This window comes from Triplophysa dalaica, chromosome 2, assembly GCF_015846415.1.
Source record: "Triplophysa dalaica isolate WHDGS20190420 chromosome 2, ASM1584641v1, whole genome shotgun sequence".
Taxonomy (NCBI): Eukaryota; Metazoa; Chordata; class Actinopteri; order Cypriniformes; family Nemacheilidae; genus Triplophysa; species Triplophysa dalaica.
In genome coordinates, this window is record NC_079543.1 from 26,726,236 (window position 1) to 26,742,362 (window position 16,127).

Sequence of the window (16,127 nt, forward strand, 5' to 3'; positions counted from 1 at the left end):
TCATCTTGTGAGGAAAACAGCCGAATAATGTGTCCAGTGTCGCCCACTAAATGACTTGGTCGTTACATTTCGCAACTTTTCCTCTTTTTAGTAAAAAATAAAAGTGCCTAGTGACAAATCTTAGCTTCTTTAAGTAGACACTAGTGTACCATCATTTTAATTTAATTTCTATTTCTATTTTATACTCTTTACATTGTTTGACAAGAGGAACAGAAAATGCAATTTCTTTTTAGCGAAAAAAGTGACAAATCTAGCTATTGTCTGGACAAATTGTATCTCTTAGTAGACAAAAGTGTACATCATTTAAATTAATTTAATTTTAATATCCTTTTCATTATGTTGTTTGGCATATGAAACTTATTTGAATAATTTTTGGTGAAATAAAAATAGAAGCGCCTATTGACAAATCTACTAAGTTTCTAGACAAATCTAGCTATTTTCTGAAAAAAATACTTCTTTTAGTAGACGGTAGTGTACATCATTTAAATTAGATCTTCATTTCTACTTCTATTTCATATTCATTGCATTATTTGATGACAGAAACTAATTCGTTTTGCCCAAAAAATTACAGCGCCTAGTGCCAATCTAGCATCTTTCTGGACAAAAATGTAGCTTCTTTTAGTAGATGGTCGTGAACGGCCTTTTAATTTGACAACAGAAAATATGTAAACGCAAACAGCTTTATTCGGCTTTATAAATCATTAATAAACAGGATGTGAACACAGAACCCAAATATGATGCAATGGCATGAATATTCTTATTAGCATCATGCACATACATCATGCAAGCTTTCGCTACTTTTGATCTAAAATAGTTGCCGACCTTGGTGCCGCCACCAAAGGGACCACCAATTAGAAAGCTCTTTCCCTGAAATTGCAAACAATCTACTTATTACTCAAAAGCTCAAAAATTCTGCTATTTTGTTCAACGATTTGACATGATGGTGAGCTACCCTTTTTTCCACATGTATCAGAAGATATCCAAATGCTTTCTGATTGGTTGTTTTCATTCATGGTTCTCTGTAGCCTCGCATAAAAACAACCCCGTGGTTCAAGCCGCTCAAACGGCAGAAACGTAACAGCCACCTTATATAACGGATCCAAACCCAGGCTCCTCAAGTCACTGCATAAATAGCACATGCCGGGAGGTAAAAACGGATCCTAGATCTTAACTGTAAACAGTAACTGCTGAGCCGAGCAGAGGGCAGACAGTGCAAACATTCACACCCGAGGCAGAGAAGTTTAAACTCACCGGTCATGTCCGGAGGGAACGCCACGAAAGGCTCTGGATGGAGAAAAGAGAGAAAGAGAAACAAACACGGCAAAATATTAATCCGTTAACCGAGGTTATTTTACTTTAAAAACATGAGAACAAGAACATCATTACATGATAAAAATGTACGAGGGAGAACTCGGAGGACTGTTTGGAAATAGTCCAGAGTTTTCTAAAGCAAACATTCCCTTCTGGCTTTATAGTTTTATATATATTATTAATCAATTATTTTATTTAAAAACAATTTATAAAAAAAAAAAAAAAAAAAAACACGAATAGCATGCATTTAATACGTGTTTAAGACTAAATTAATTTATTGAGTTTATTCATGTCATCCCATACAGTGTCTGTTGATGTAGAAGTGTAAAATAAGATTGTAAGAATTCTTGAATAACCAACAGAGATGAAGGACTATCGTGGGGGGGCGGGAGCTCTGGGACCTCATTTCGGCAGAAGCCATGCAGATCACCGGGTAAGTCCAACTGCACCGCTCGATAAGAACGCTCTCAGCGCGCTCTGGGAGGAATCGCAGCAACCGCATGGCAAAACATGGGCTCGAGCCTTCCAACTTCTGGATTCTGAATCAACCGAGTCCCATCGGCTCGGTGTGAGCCAACCGCTAAAGGCGGGAGCCAAAAATGAGTAAATCAGGATTTGGTGAAGCGGCCGGGGAATCTGAGCGGTCACATTCTGATCTCCCTAAAACCATAACGCCCAGCTCCTGTGGAATATAGATCCTTCCACAAAACACTCTGCCCGTCAGGAATTTCCTTTAAAATCTCTGTTTACAAACACGGGGAAATAAGTAATAGAGAAATAATGAAAGGTAGATTAGCATCAGGGCCCGGGGGCATCGACGGCCTAGATTTGATTCCACAATTTGTCTTTGATGGCAAACAATGAGCAGCGCTATTTTTTGTGTGGGTGTGTGTGTGTGTGTCCTCCTTTCACGTTAATAAAGTCTATTTTGAGATACTCTTCAAGATTGTGTCTGTGATTGCCGCTCTTGGTTTGATCACAGAAACGTTTGGAAAAAACCAGCGCTTGGAGCCACAGCACAGCTGGTAGGACGAAAACACGTTCTGATGTCTATTGCTTTTTTAACAGCTAGTTTATATTTGACGTTATATTTGTTAACTTCAGTTGATCGACTTAAAGTATTCGACATGGACCGTCACAAATTAATACAAAAAGAAAAGGATGTGCGCACACGGACAAAAATGGTGATGGCGGGTGAAAGATAGACGGGTGCATGTTCACACTTACCCGTACATTCCTCCAAAGGTGTGCTCACACTCATATGGATGTTGTCGATCCAGATGTGACCTTTGGCACCCTCAAAAAACCCTTCCATTACCACCTGTGGGGTGAAAAAGACCTTGAGAAAGGAGATCACAGAAAATCTAAAATCACGCTCTGTGATATCTATACGTTTGGACAAAGGAAATCTTCCAATGTAAGTTTAAGATGCTAAAGTCGTGTGGCGGCCATGTTGGTTACATCCTCGGGAAAGACTGAAATCTCCAAAACTGGTCCAGATTGTGTACCAATAACATATTTCATTAAAATTTCCATCATTTTGATATCAAAAATGTTATCTTGTTGCTCTTGTAAGTTTACACCCTAAATATAACTTAAATATAATAATAATATTTATACATTTATATATAGACCGTTTCATCGGATGCACACGGGCCTGATCCCCAGATAACTTCTGGTTTGTGTTTGGCTAGTGTCTAACAATATAACTAATTGTATTAAATTTAATTTGTGTTAATATTTTTTAACATTTAATAATATTTGTGTTAACATTTTTGTTATTATTTCACTGCATAATAATTTTATTAAATAACTATTTGTTGAATTTTGTTGTATGTTCATTTTATTAATTGAACAATTTGTTGAATGGGTCCTGTAGTTCGGTTGCATTTAAAGAAATCATTACACCAACTGGTTGAGCTTGGAATCGCAGTCTTAATTCAAAATATTGGAGAGACAAGTTTAGCCAAGTAATGCTTCTTCTCGGTTTCTTTTGATTGTTATCAGAAATACCTGCAGGCGCTTATTGTTTGTGAATGTGTACCGGAAGCTCACTTGGGGTCACACAAGTGCACATGTGCAGCAACGTTTGTTTATGTTGTTATAAGATGAAACAGTCTATATTATTATTTTTTTACATGTTTTATTTAGTGTTTTGAAATTCAATCTTTCTAACATAACATAGTGGCTGTAAAAGATACATTAATATTTTATGTATTTGGCAGATGCTTTTATTCAAAGTGCATACAAAATGATTTACTGTTTGTTAAATCGTGAGACAATATTTGTCTAACCTTCAACCGTTTACCTGAAAATCATTTGGGGATTGAGGTATGATGGTGCGTCCTTCTTTCCACGTGGGTTCCTTGTCTCCTTGGAGTGCCCAGAGGACCGTCTCCTCTTTGTGTTTGTTCCGCAGCAGAACTTTCAGGGTTCCCTGATCCTCCAGCTGATAGGAAAACATCAGACAGAGAGGTCCGGTGTCTGGATCCACGCTGGGACTGACCAGCCGAGCTTTCTGTTTCTGAATCTCAGGACTGGCCTCAATGTACAGGTAGTTTCCCAAATCTATGAGATAAATATCAACCTTTAAAGAGTATGCGGCACACTCAACGTTTACAATTTGATATCTCTACAATACTCACAATAATACATACACTTTACTACTGTATACAACCATTTGTGTCTATTAATCTTATTTAATAATAAAACAATGTTAATATCAATTTTATCAATAAAATCAGTTTCGGAATTTTGACACGAGGCGTTTCAGGCAGGTCTGGATGAGCATTTGCTTTTGGATAGAATGCATATTTTGTTCCGACACTTTAATTGTTGCCATTTTACGTGTCTAAATAATGCATGGTCCAATTTATAACACACCAAAGACACAGAAAAACACGTATTCGCGCCTTTATCTCTTTATGAAAAAATAGAGACCAAGTTGATACCTAAATGAATCAACTGAGAACTACACCAAATCTCCTGAGCAATAAAAGAGCAACATCTGAGCAACGACATGTCCCTCTGGGCGGATATTTTTTCACGTCTTAGTAATACTCATTTCGTGGCAATTCCACCATCTAGTTCGTGTCTTTATACACGTGTGCCCGACCTATCAAATGGCGGGTGACTGACGGCAACAACTGCACACTTCCTGAACCCGGCCTGCGTGTCCCAGCAAATCGCATCTAACACGCTGTGTGATTAAACCGAAGAGTCAAGTGTGTCATTGTGATAAAAGTCAAGCGCTCCGTCATTAGTATTAGTGTCATTTCGCTGTAGCATCTGTTCTCCAAGCCAGAAATGCGAAAGAGCATTTGACATCTCTGAAGTGGGGGCAAGGCACGAAGCCCACCGTGAAGAAAGAGCAGCGAGGCAGGTGCGAATTCTTATATCTCGCTTTGTTTTTGTGAATGATTCTTCTTGACGCTTCAAGGTTAAAGAGTTCTTGAATGAAGCGCACGTGGCGGAGGCCAGCATCTCTCCGAGCGATCCTATTGGACGGGAGCGAGGCGTGTCACCTCTGACTCTATCACATCACATACTCGGTTGGATTCCAGGAGTCTTAGACACTTTGAGGAACTGTCAAAAACAGCTTCAAACACTTTGCAGCTGTCGACTTTGCTTATTAAATCTCAGAGAAAGCATTTAAAGCATGAAAGGCGATGAATTTATAAAAAGTTTAGGGTTGCACTTTATTGTATAGTAAGTGTACATATAGTGTAGTTATCTAAGAAAGAACTCTGTAGTATAAGGTAACTACATGGTATAAGTTTAGGTACCTAGTTATTACTCAGTTATTATATTAACTGTAATAAGTGCACGGCATGTACATGGGAAACAGAACCGTAAATAAAATGCTACCAAGTTTAGGATAAAAATGCTTAGATATCATTTAGATTAAGTTCTTAAAGGGACAGTTCACACAAAAATAAAAATTCTGCTGTAATTTATTAACCCTTATGTTGTTCATGTTTTTTTTTTTCGTGAACACAAAAAAAGATATTTTGAGAAATGTCTCAGTGGTGTTATGTTCATACAAAGATAGTCAATCTAGTTCAATTTTTCAAAATATCTTTTTTGTGTTCTGCGATATAAAAACTTGCAATGATATGAAAGTGAAGAAATGCTGAAAGATTTTGTATTTTTGAGTAAACTTTCCCTTTAACAACAGCAATAGCTCTATACAACAATATTGTACTTTCTGAATATTTATTGTTGTTTTGTTATCAGCTAATGTAATTAATCATACATCGGCTTCTTATTAATGAATCATTATTTTGTGCCGTCATTTTATAAAAGCAATTAAAGACACGGCGGTTCCCGACTATCGATCAAACAATGAACTCGGCGCGCCGAGATTATTTCTGTCTTTACAGCCGTGCTTTGTTCCTCGTGTCGCCTCTAATTGCCATGTGTCATGGGATGGAAATAGTCGAACTGCGAGAGCATTCGCGAGGTACGGAGAGAGAGGATGCCAATCGTTCATCCCATTTTCCCGCTCTGGATTTTATGCGGCTGGCATGTGGAAAGCGGAGCGGTGCAGACAGAAAGAATCAGTGCATTTTGGGAGCTGTTCTGAAAGCAGTTTAGTTCGACTGCTCAATAAGATCAGATGAGGACCCCTGACTGGTGTGTGTATCACTCACTGTTGGAGACCATGGAGAGGTCTTGACTCTGCCCCAAGGCTGTGGTTTTGCTGGAAGTGTGTAGAACCCAGCCGAGGTCAGAATCCGGGTCGAGTGTCCAACCGCACAATCCTTGCTCGAAATCGCAAAGCCCTTTGTGAGACGGCAGCGCGGCGATCGTAACTGAAGTACAATACACATTTAAGCATTCACATTATTATTCATCAGGCAAAACATTGAACAGTGCCTCAAGCTGTGACCTTTCACCTCATGTGCAAACATGCAATAAAAAGTTAGCTTTAAAAAATAGCTTGATATGTCTGCGTGGGAACACGCGAATGCATCCTGTCCTCGGATCTGATCTAACCTGGGCTGGGTTTCTGGGTGGTGCTGGCTTCGGCTGAGAAAGGTCGAGTGGGTTTGGATGTCTCTACAGCTGGTGTGGACGTCTCTGCGGGGAAGAAACACAATTAATAATATTATCTCTTTCCAGACGAGAGTTCTTTTCCTTCTGTTTCGTTTCAAATGAGATTCCCATTTGCCAGCGCGGCTGTAAGATCCAGTGTGGAAAAAGCTTGATGGAATGAGAAACGTATTGTATAAATCATTTTAATTATGCAGTCGGCCATGAGTCAGATATTCATAAATTAAATCATAAAGCAGCAAACTCGGAATTTATGTCACGGCAGAGGTCCAAGAGAACAGAAACGTGCACAGAATTTTAAATATACACCCACAAAAAAGGATATTAGTCCTACAATGTCTAATGATGGATGGAGTTGCTTACGGGCACATGGCAGATATATACATAATCAAATACACAAGTACATATATACATATACTGTATAGACATTCATACAGAACCTCTTTTCTATTAAACGCACTTTTAACATATCCCAGAGGAAAGTTCATTACTCTTTCATAGTTGTGTTTTAGGTATCAATCTAGTCTAAGAGGTTTTTCCTAAAATTGCTCATGAGAAAAAATCGACAATTGTAGAAATCCATGAAGAGTTTGGAGGTGTAATGAATTTAGATTGTAGAGGTAGAATAATCTGGATTTGGGTAAATTTGATAAGAAATGTTTGAGTTCATATTCAGATCTTTAATAATATTGACTTTTGATAGCAGACCTGCCAAATCTGAGCTCTGCATCTCTTCTCAAACTCTAACGGAGAGTTTCAGTTTTTTTTCTCAGGCGAAATATCTGAGACGCAGATGAGCATTAAGCAAAAGTTGTTATTTCTCTCTATTAAATCTCATTTAAGTCTAGGAAAAATAACTGCGATAACAAAGAGATCTCATCTATGATTTTTCTTTATTATGGGATATCATTACAAATCATCTAAGCACAGTTTGAGACATTTTTGAGATCTAAAATGCAAGAGACTCTCCGTTCATCTAATTGCTGTCTTAAAGAGATATGCCTTCTTAAATATGATTTTTTTCTTACAAATACCTGCCTAGAAAAAATATATACAACATTTTAAAATACAAAAGTATACCGACGCAGATTGTAGCAGAGAACGGTCAGCTGGAGTTTCTGCAAAGGGAGCGATTCGGCGCATACATTAATATTTTGAATTCATAAAAGGTGAGACACAGCTGGTGATATTTGTCATTGTAATGCCGTGGCCTTTTCTGAAGCAATTAGCTATCTAATACCACTTCCTGTGCCCTATCGCTAACTGCCTCCGTCTCCACCTCTCTGTAATACAGCCCTGTGTGTCAACACCTGCAGCACCTCTCATTTGCTTTCTTTGTCTTCTGATTCTATTAGTAAAGAGATGACGGACAAATATTACCTGTGAGGTGTCGCATCCGCGCACGCACGTGTGCAAACACTCAGCATGCGGTTAAGATGCTCTGTCAGTGTTTAAAGGTCGGCTTGTGTCACAGAGTAATGATTTTGACCTTTCCGAGTTGTGACAGTTGTGTCGGCAAAACAGACAAGACAAATATCGGGAAGGTTGTCACAGAAACTTTCACAGTATAAGGCTGTTTCAAAAGCTATGCAGCATGAATGCATTATTGTAGGGATGCAAAAGGTTTTGGAGGTAGCGCATCTATATTTTTTCTTTTTTAAATATGGAAGGCATTCTTTCATTTTATGGAAAAGAATAGAGTAAGCATTTTTTTTTTGAGTATGCACATATATTACACGCTCAAACTAAAACATACAGTTTGACTTTCAGGAAAACATACCAAAAATATTGAATGATAATACACTTTTTCATTAGCGTTGCATCGTTAGAATTTTTTTGCCAATACTGATTTTAGCAAAACTATGCTGATTCCGCTGATGGCGCGAATAATTGTTTTTCTGTGTCTTTGGTGTGTTATAAGTTGCCCATGCATGTATTAGACACGTAAAATTGCAACAATTAATGTGCCGGAACAAAATATGCATTCTATCCAAAAGCAAATGCTCATCCAGACCTGCCTGAAACGCTTCGTGTCACCACACCCCCACAAATCTACGTCAGTTCGTGGTATGATTTGACTAAGACCGCCCAAAGTATACGCAAGTAAGGGTGGTGTACCTGTCAGTACAATTGCTTTGGAACCTGATGTTCCAAATATGGTAAGAGGTGTTACATTTCTGTCAAACGCTTCCAGTATTCGACCAATCCCTACACACTTGTTAACTGGCCAATCATAGCACAGCTCGCTTTTCCGAGCCATGAGCTTTGAAAAAAATCTAAGCGTTTCAGAGAGGCGGAGCAAAGAGGAGATACAAACATGCACGGTATGTGTGAAAATACAGCGCTTTTGAACCTTAAATCGTGTAAACACATTGTATTACATCTAAAACAAACTAAAATATTTGTTTCATTCATGTCATATGATCCCTTTAATAACATTCAGAAAGTTAAGAAATAACAATTTAATATTCAGAATTTAGTTAATGCGACCAACAAAACTATCAGTTACGTCAGAGACACCGAATAATCAGCTATCAGTATTGGTAGATTGGCGGATATTTAGTACCGTTGCATGTCCAATATTAACTTCATCAATCATATTTAATTTAGCAAAGTACACAAACACATGCATTTAGGTATACTAGCTAGCATAGATATAGATATGATGTAAAACAATAAAACGGTAAAAAATTAACGTTTCAATTTTGCTTTTTCGTGCTGTCTCACTGAAATTCTTAACTCATTACGAGGTGGCTAATTTGTATAAATTCGTACAACCTTATATGTATATTTTAGCACGTTTGTTTGATCGCGCCACTGATGTTAGGTTTAGAGGTGTGGCTTTTGTAGGCCTATTGCTTTTTTGTAATATTCGTACGTTTTGGCTTGACTAACAGACATCGTGCGAATTCATACAAATTAGCCAATTTGAGATTAGGTTGAATATGTCAATGGTTTTTAACTGATCAAAAATGTACCAATTAAAATCAGTGATCGATACATCAACGCATTTACAAAGTTTGGCCAATCATGTTGGATTTATAACTTAATTAAAAAGAAAATACTATCGACATCAACTAGTTAAAAGAGGTCAAAAATTACATTTAAAAATAAATTGATCTAAAAAGTCATCAAATGGAAGCGAAGCACAAAAAAGATCTTCTTTGTGCACTTTTACATTTTCTTAATAAGGATTATTGCTGAACGTCACGTGTTATCTATCTCTTTAAATCACACATGTACTGTAACTGTACACCTCACCACAGGCTTCAGCCACCTTAATGTGATTAAGACTAGCGGGAAGATCATTGCCTCTGGTGTGTATATGTGTGTTCGTCTTGAGAGTGTTTGTGCGCGCGACGGTGTGTGTGTGTGGGAAGTAATGGCAAGTAAAGCAAAGAAATGAAAGCATATTATTGATAGCTGTAATCTGTCTTCCATCCGTTCCCTTCTGCTCTCCCTTTCTCAGCGCGTATCCCATAATTCTCTTCTCTCTCGTACTACCCCCCACCCACCTTTTCTCCCGTCATTCCTCTTTAATCACATCCTCACCCTCTCTTAAGGAAAGCTGTCACATCCTACTCCAAAAGCCTGTTTCAGCTGAGAAAAAAATCAATAATAAAAAATAGATAAATAAATAAATAAATGAGCCTCAATTATGCATAAAGCTTCCCTGCATATTTCAGCCTGCCAATCAGGGTTTGGCAGGGCTGCAGAGAGCAGCAGTGCATGCTGGGAAAATAAATAGCTGCCTTAAGGGCCACGAATTTCATTTGAGGCACGAGCAACGTTCTATATATTACATGTGTTTGATCTTTTTACGAAAGCAAATATAAACCACACAAAAAACAATCAGATGCGCATGTTATATAAGGCTAAAAATGAGGATCTGGTTTTATCAAATCTGACACCGTAAGCCCAAAACATCCACAGTGATTGTCTTGGCAAAGCGCTATAATCATATTTTAACTGACAGCGTGGGCAGGTGTGTGTTTACATACTATACAACAACTGCTTGGCGGAAAGAACATGTGTAACATGTGCGCGACCGTGTGTGTGCGTGGGAGAGAGAGAATGTGGAAAAGAGTGTAACGTGGTGTCTGGTGAGGAAGAGCTGAGGAACACGAACAAAGGCAAGACCGCTCCCTGAAAACAAGCGATGGGAATAGAGAAAGTTGAAGGACAGAAAAGTGCAACCTGAAGAGGGAAAGAGAAAGAGAGAAAACAGAGGATGAGAAAGAGAGACAGAGGCTGTGCTTGTTAAAGGGGAGGTTCACCCAAAAATAAAAAATCAGTTAATTTCTCTTTCATACAGATTGTTTGCTATACTCAACTAAAAACGCAATGTCTTTAAAAGTCATACAATAATCTTCACTTATTACACTAATCACTTGAATGCTTGACTCTGATTGGCCAGTCGTAACATTCCAAGGGTTGTTATTTAAAAAAAAAAACGCTCAAAACTAATAACACCCTGTAACCCGGATGTTGCAAATCGTTTCAGTTTAATATTTCACAAAAATGTATTATAAATATGTCTTTTAATAACATATATGACATTATATTTACAAATGATTAAACCAATTTGCCTGTTTGTGATGTTTTAACTCGTTTAGTACTTTAAAACAGAAACTAAACTAAATTCGGTAAAAATTTGCAGATAAAATATTTCAAATTCACATTTTATGTGCAGCTTTTTTCTCATGTGGAAAGTAGCCGTGTAATAAGCGGGATAATGTACAAGCAGCCGGCTGTTATGGCGAAATAAGCCCCTTCAATGTGATACAAGATTATAGAGTGATATATAGTTTAGAGTTTATGCGATAACAACCGGCTGCCTGTGCATTATCCCTTACTTGTGTAAAAGTCAAAGGTATCTAATCTAAACTTAGCAAATTGGGCTTGTAATGATGTTCGCATGATACTGCCACAGTATTTTATTAACATATCTAAAAGTAGACCAAGCATCTGTACACACACACCGACACACACACACGAGTCTCCCGCAGCTCTGTGATAAATTATACAACACAGTCGATTACTGGCACAGATAGCTAATTATTACAGTGTTGTGCGTGTGTGTGTCTTTCATGTAAATGCCATGAAAAATATTGGTAGGGGGTTGACGGCAAACAGTCCACAATACATGATCTCAAATATCTTCAACGTACGGTATATTATTCTACACTGTATACTTGCAACCTCCCAAGGGAACCAAAAAATGAAATCTCCTCACTATTGTTTGATTGCGTCTCCTAGAAAGCAATGAGATTTCACCGAAAGCAAATCGAGATTTTTAATCAAGTTCTTTCTTTATGAGATATTCCTCCAGTGAAAAAGACTCAATCTCGAGTCTCCTTGAGAGATACAAAAGAGATCCAACCAATGAGCGCCATTGCGCCCAAACTTTCTCATTGCTTAATCGTTCCACTCCGTGCCGATCCATGCCGATACCTAAATGGTTTAATTTTCCACCGCAGGGCTGATATCTTAAATGTTTGGAATGTAAACACGACCACGTCACTCGCTGCCTTGGTTACACAGGAGACTGAGCTATAATGCCTCTGAGCGCATTCATTAATACGATTCGGGCCGGGCTCGTGTGGAAACATAACTGTTACCATTTCAGACGGTTTGGCGCGATAGTTAAAAAACGCTCAGTGTCTCAAACTGAGGTCCTTTATCCAAGTTCAAGAGAAACTCACAGATGTGGGACTCACTGAGTACTAAATTATCTAAAATCCATGTTTGTGACTTTTAAATAATTTCACAAGAACCTTCTGAGGCAGAACTGAGATCTTCATTATGTTTTCCAGAGCAACCAAACTGAGCAAACAGATTGGAAAATTCTCTGACTTTCTTTTTCGAATTGATGTTGTCCTCTATCAGCTTCACTTAGACGGGATCCCTGTTTCCATTTTCTCCTCTTAAGTCTATTTTCTCCCCACCAAAAAAGAAAAACAACAACGTTTAGGCTTCAACAGCTTATAGCTGACGGTGCGTTTCCAGGCGACGGCTCGCTTTCAGATGTGCCGAGAATAAATTCCCCCTAAACATCAGGATTTCACATTAGTTGTGTTTCCGAAGACTGCGCCTTACCTGGCAGGTTGCAGCCAAGAACTTCCATTCTCATTCCGATCCCTGCCGGAGACCACCGTTCCGGATAGATCCGGATGTGTTGGGCGGGGAGCTCCTCAAAACGTCTGAGCTCTGGGGTGTCGTAGTGTGTGTTCCCCTCAAAAACCTACAGCACAGAAAGACATTAAAAGTCTGAACAATTTAAATCTAAATTTGATTGAAGACTATGTTGATCATAAATACCTTAGGCATGCTAGTCTTGCTGTCCATTACAAAGTTCCAGTCTTTTCCATTCATGCTATGTGCTATGCGGTACTTCCGTACGAATGCCCGGTTCTCCGAGGTGGTTCCACCCTCTCCGCTTCGAGCTCCTTGAGTGATAACTCCTCGCACAGTTTTGGGTGTTCCAAGATCCACCTGTAGCCATTCCTCTCCAGCAATAGGCTGGGCCGGACCGGGGAACCATCCCGACCTACTGGCCACCAGACGCGCGGCTCCCGGTGTCCAGTGGAGGTCTCTGACCGAGGACGCTGAGATCTGGGAATCGATGAGGAGGCCAGAAAGCATTCCCTGGAGTTCAGAACAAGGGGCATCTACAAGAAAAACAAGAAAAACAAGGGGCGTTGAGCTAAAAAATAGGACACATTTAAAATATTAATCAAGTTTTAATTTAGCATGCACGTTTATCTAAAGCGACTCACAACATATTTATAAAGGGGCATGTGCAGTGAAATGGAGCAGATGCCATTCATTTTTAGTGAGAGATCAAAACAAAACTCCTATAGCTCGATTGGAAAAGTGTGGTGCTTGCAACACCAAGGTTAAGGGTTCGATCCCAAAGAAACAAAAACATTGCAAAATGAAATTCTACAAAAGGTTTTTTATAATACAGATGTAAAAAAATCATCTTCCAACTTATAAAAACATCTGAATATGATCAATAAGATCTGCATCTCATAACAGCGGATGTTTGTATGTCCAAGCACTCACCTGTAATCTGGCAGCCATAAAGCTCAAAGCGTAGAGCAATTCCATTATTCCACGTCTGTGGTCGGATTCGAACGAAGCGAGCGAGAACAGGCTGAGGAACACGATTCAAAACCACCTCAGATGGGTCGGTGTTGGCATGGAAAATCTGTGCAAATAAACACACAGACTGGTTTTAAATCATCTGCAAAACCACCAAAATCTTCCAAGCCTACATTCCGAAACCGACATTGGTGTAAAACTGTTTGCAAGAGAAAAACTCTTTAGAATCAAGGAACTAGAGATGCCCTGCTGTTTTCTTTTCAACGGCGTCCTTTCATGATATCTCCAGCCTAGTGTTTTGTGTTTCCACTTGAAAAACGGTTCGTTTTTATTGAACTGAAACGCCTCTTAGAACGCATGAAAGAATCCTTCCTCTGATTTTGATATGCACATTAAAATTGACCAATTAGCATAACAGAGAGCTCTTTTTCTTTTTGTTATGCAGTCTAAGACGGACTTAAAAAACGGTACCAATTAAACACAGGAACATTATAAACTGGCATAAGGCATTGGAAACTCTCTCGGTCACATAACTCAAGAGATCCCACAATTGCATAGTATTGCATGATAAGAACTAGATAAGAAAAAAAAATTACTAGATAGGAGAGAAACTTCCCATGTAGGGTGGAATTCGGAGAGATAACCTGAATGTCAACACATGGGAACTCAAAAACACAAGACATGGGCTGAAAATGTGACGTTTATGGTTACATCATGGTATAACGATTTTGTGGATTACCAGCTACTACTAAAGGTGGAGGATGAAAATTACAAGATGATTCAAACCAAAGTGTTAAAAAAGTTTCATTATGCTCATTATCATAAAAAACAAAATGTTTTTAAAATTGTTCTAAGTTTAAGAACATCCACAATTTATTTGAAAGTTGTGAAAACTTTCAAATAAATAATTTTTCAAGTTGATAAATGCTAAAACATCGACGACCAATTAAAATTCAATCGAAATTAAATTTAAACTGCGCTGCATTCCAAGCACAACTACACAACACACATTTTTAATACACAACATTTTTCAATACAGGGCCAAGATGTCGTCAACTTAAAGTAGGACACATTTACACGATGAAAAACGGCAAAGTCGCTATATTGTATTGACTATACTCTAGCAACTGACTGCGTAATACACATGCGTAAAAAATGATTTCCATCTTGCAGTTTACAAGGAACCGCAAACGGGGCCGTTTTAGAAAAGTTGCACTTTGAGACCCGTTTTCTGTCCCCCAAAACGCTGTTACCCCCTAAAAAAACAAGTTTTCAAAAAAGTTTTCAGTTTTCCGTTGAAAACGGCGTCGCTTCGGCCACTGCTGTAAATTAAATACCCTTGCGTGGAATAAATGTTGGATCTGCAACATTTAAAAACGGTTGAACCCAGTTGACCCTTCTAAAATCCTATACAAATATCCACATTCTCACGCCCACGTGGGAGGTTTGCGCACCGTGCAATGGATGTCTCTTAGCCAACGGAAGACATTCCTCACCTGAGATCAAGTGTAACAGAGGCCAAGCCGGGCTATAAACAAATATCCAGTCTCACTTACAAAGCCGTGACTATGACCGATGGCAGTGCGGGAATGAAGCGATAAAGTCAAGTGGCGCTAGAAACATCAGTGGATAAGAGAGACTCAAACAAAGAATCCATTGAGCTTGTTTTCATCACTCTTGAATTTCCCCCCGTGTTCCTCGGCCTTAACCTTCTTCAGACTTATTCATTATTTATCTAATTCCCTTCATCCAGAGACCGTCCTACTGGAAAATCCAGTTGACGATGAGAGCTGGTTGCATAGTAGCTGGTTTCCAGTTCCAGTTCCAAATCCATTTACCTAGACTGGGAAACTAGCAAAAAACTAGAGCCAAACTCCACGTTCGACAAAATAAGAACTGGTCGTATCAGCTTAAGGTTACAATGCTAAATTTATCATTTATTATCCCATATATCATTCCAAACTTGTATGACTTTCTTTCTTCTGCAGAACACAAGAGAAAGTGTTTTGAAGAACGTTGGTAGCCCCAACATTGGCCCCCATTGACTTTCACTGTACAGTATAGACAGAAAACAACCTAAACTTTTCTCAAAATAACTTCTGTGTTCAGCATAAGAAAGAGTCATCTAAAGTTTTTGAACCCTGTGAGGGTGAATACATGACGAAATCTTTATTTATGGGTGGACTTTCTCTTTGAGCTGGATTTTCCAGCACACATCCCATGGACGGCAACAGGCTCTGTCTGGATGAAAGCATCTCTTTCTGTACTGTACGCTTAAGGCTACAAAAGCTATAAAAATCAACTGTGTGTGTGTGTGTCTGTGTATTCCCACTAGGGCAATGCAGCACACTCACAAAGGACCACACTCATAATGCTTCAATGATGCAGTGACTGTAGGGTGGAGAAGGAGGAGGATTTCTCAACACTTCTTTCTTTAAATGCTGATACCGAGTGTGTTGTGGTTGGTCAAGCTAGACAGACAGACAGACAGCTGACTAGACGAATGACCCCCCCAGACGCTTCAGCAGGATGCAGTCAGCCATGAGCTCTGTGCCAAAACAACACAGGGGCTCCTCGAAGTTCACGGTTAATGACGGAGAAAAGACAGAGGTTAAACTAAAGGGACCCGGGTGGAGGGGTGGGGGGGGTCTGAG

At 39.0% G+C, this 16,127-nt stretch overlaps 1 protein-coding gene across 2 annotated transcripts in view; it reads right to left on the reverse strand.

Moving 5' to 3' along the window:
- nrp2a (neuropilin 2a) overlaps positions 1–16,127 on the reverse strand; it is a 67,542-nt gene that overhangs the window by 13,092 nt on the left and 38,323 nt on the right. For both annotated transcript variants that reach the window (XM_056763429.1, XM_056763437.1), the window contains exons 8-15: positions 13,435–13,579; positions 12,688–13,037; positions 12,466–12,610; positions 6,310–6,393; positions 5,964–6,125; positions 3,620–3,879; positions 2,539–2,632; positions 1,252–1,284 (exon numbers count right to left, since the gene is read on the reverse strand). In XM_056763429.1, coding sequence (XP_056619407.1) covers positions 1,252–1,284; positions 2,539–2,632; positions 3,620–3,879; positions 5,964–6,125; positions 6,310–6,393; positions 12,466–12,610; positions 12,688–13,037; positions 13,435–13,579 — 1,273 coding nt within the window. The remainder of the gene's footprint in view (positions 1–1,251; positions 1,285–2,538; positions 2,633–3,619; positions 3,880–5,963; positions 6,126–6,309; positions 6,394–12,465; positions 12,611–12,687; positions 13,038–13,434; positions 13,580–16,127) is intronic.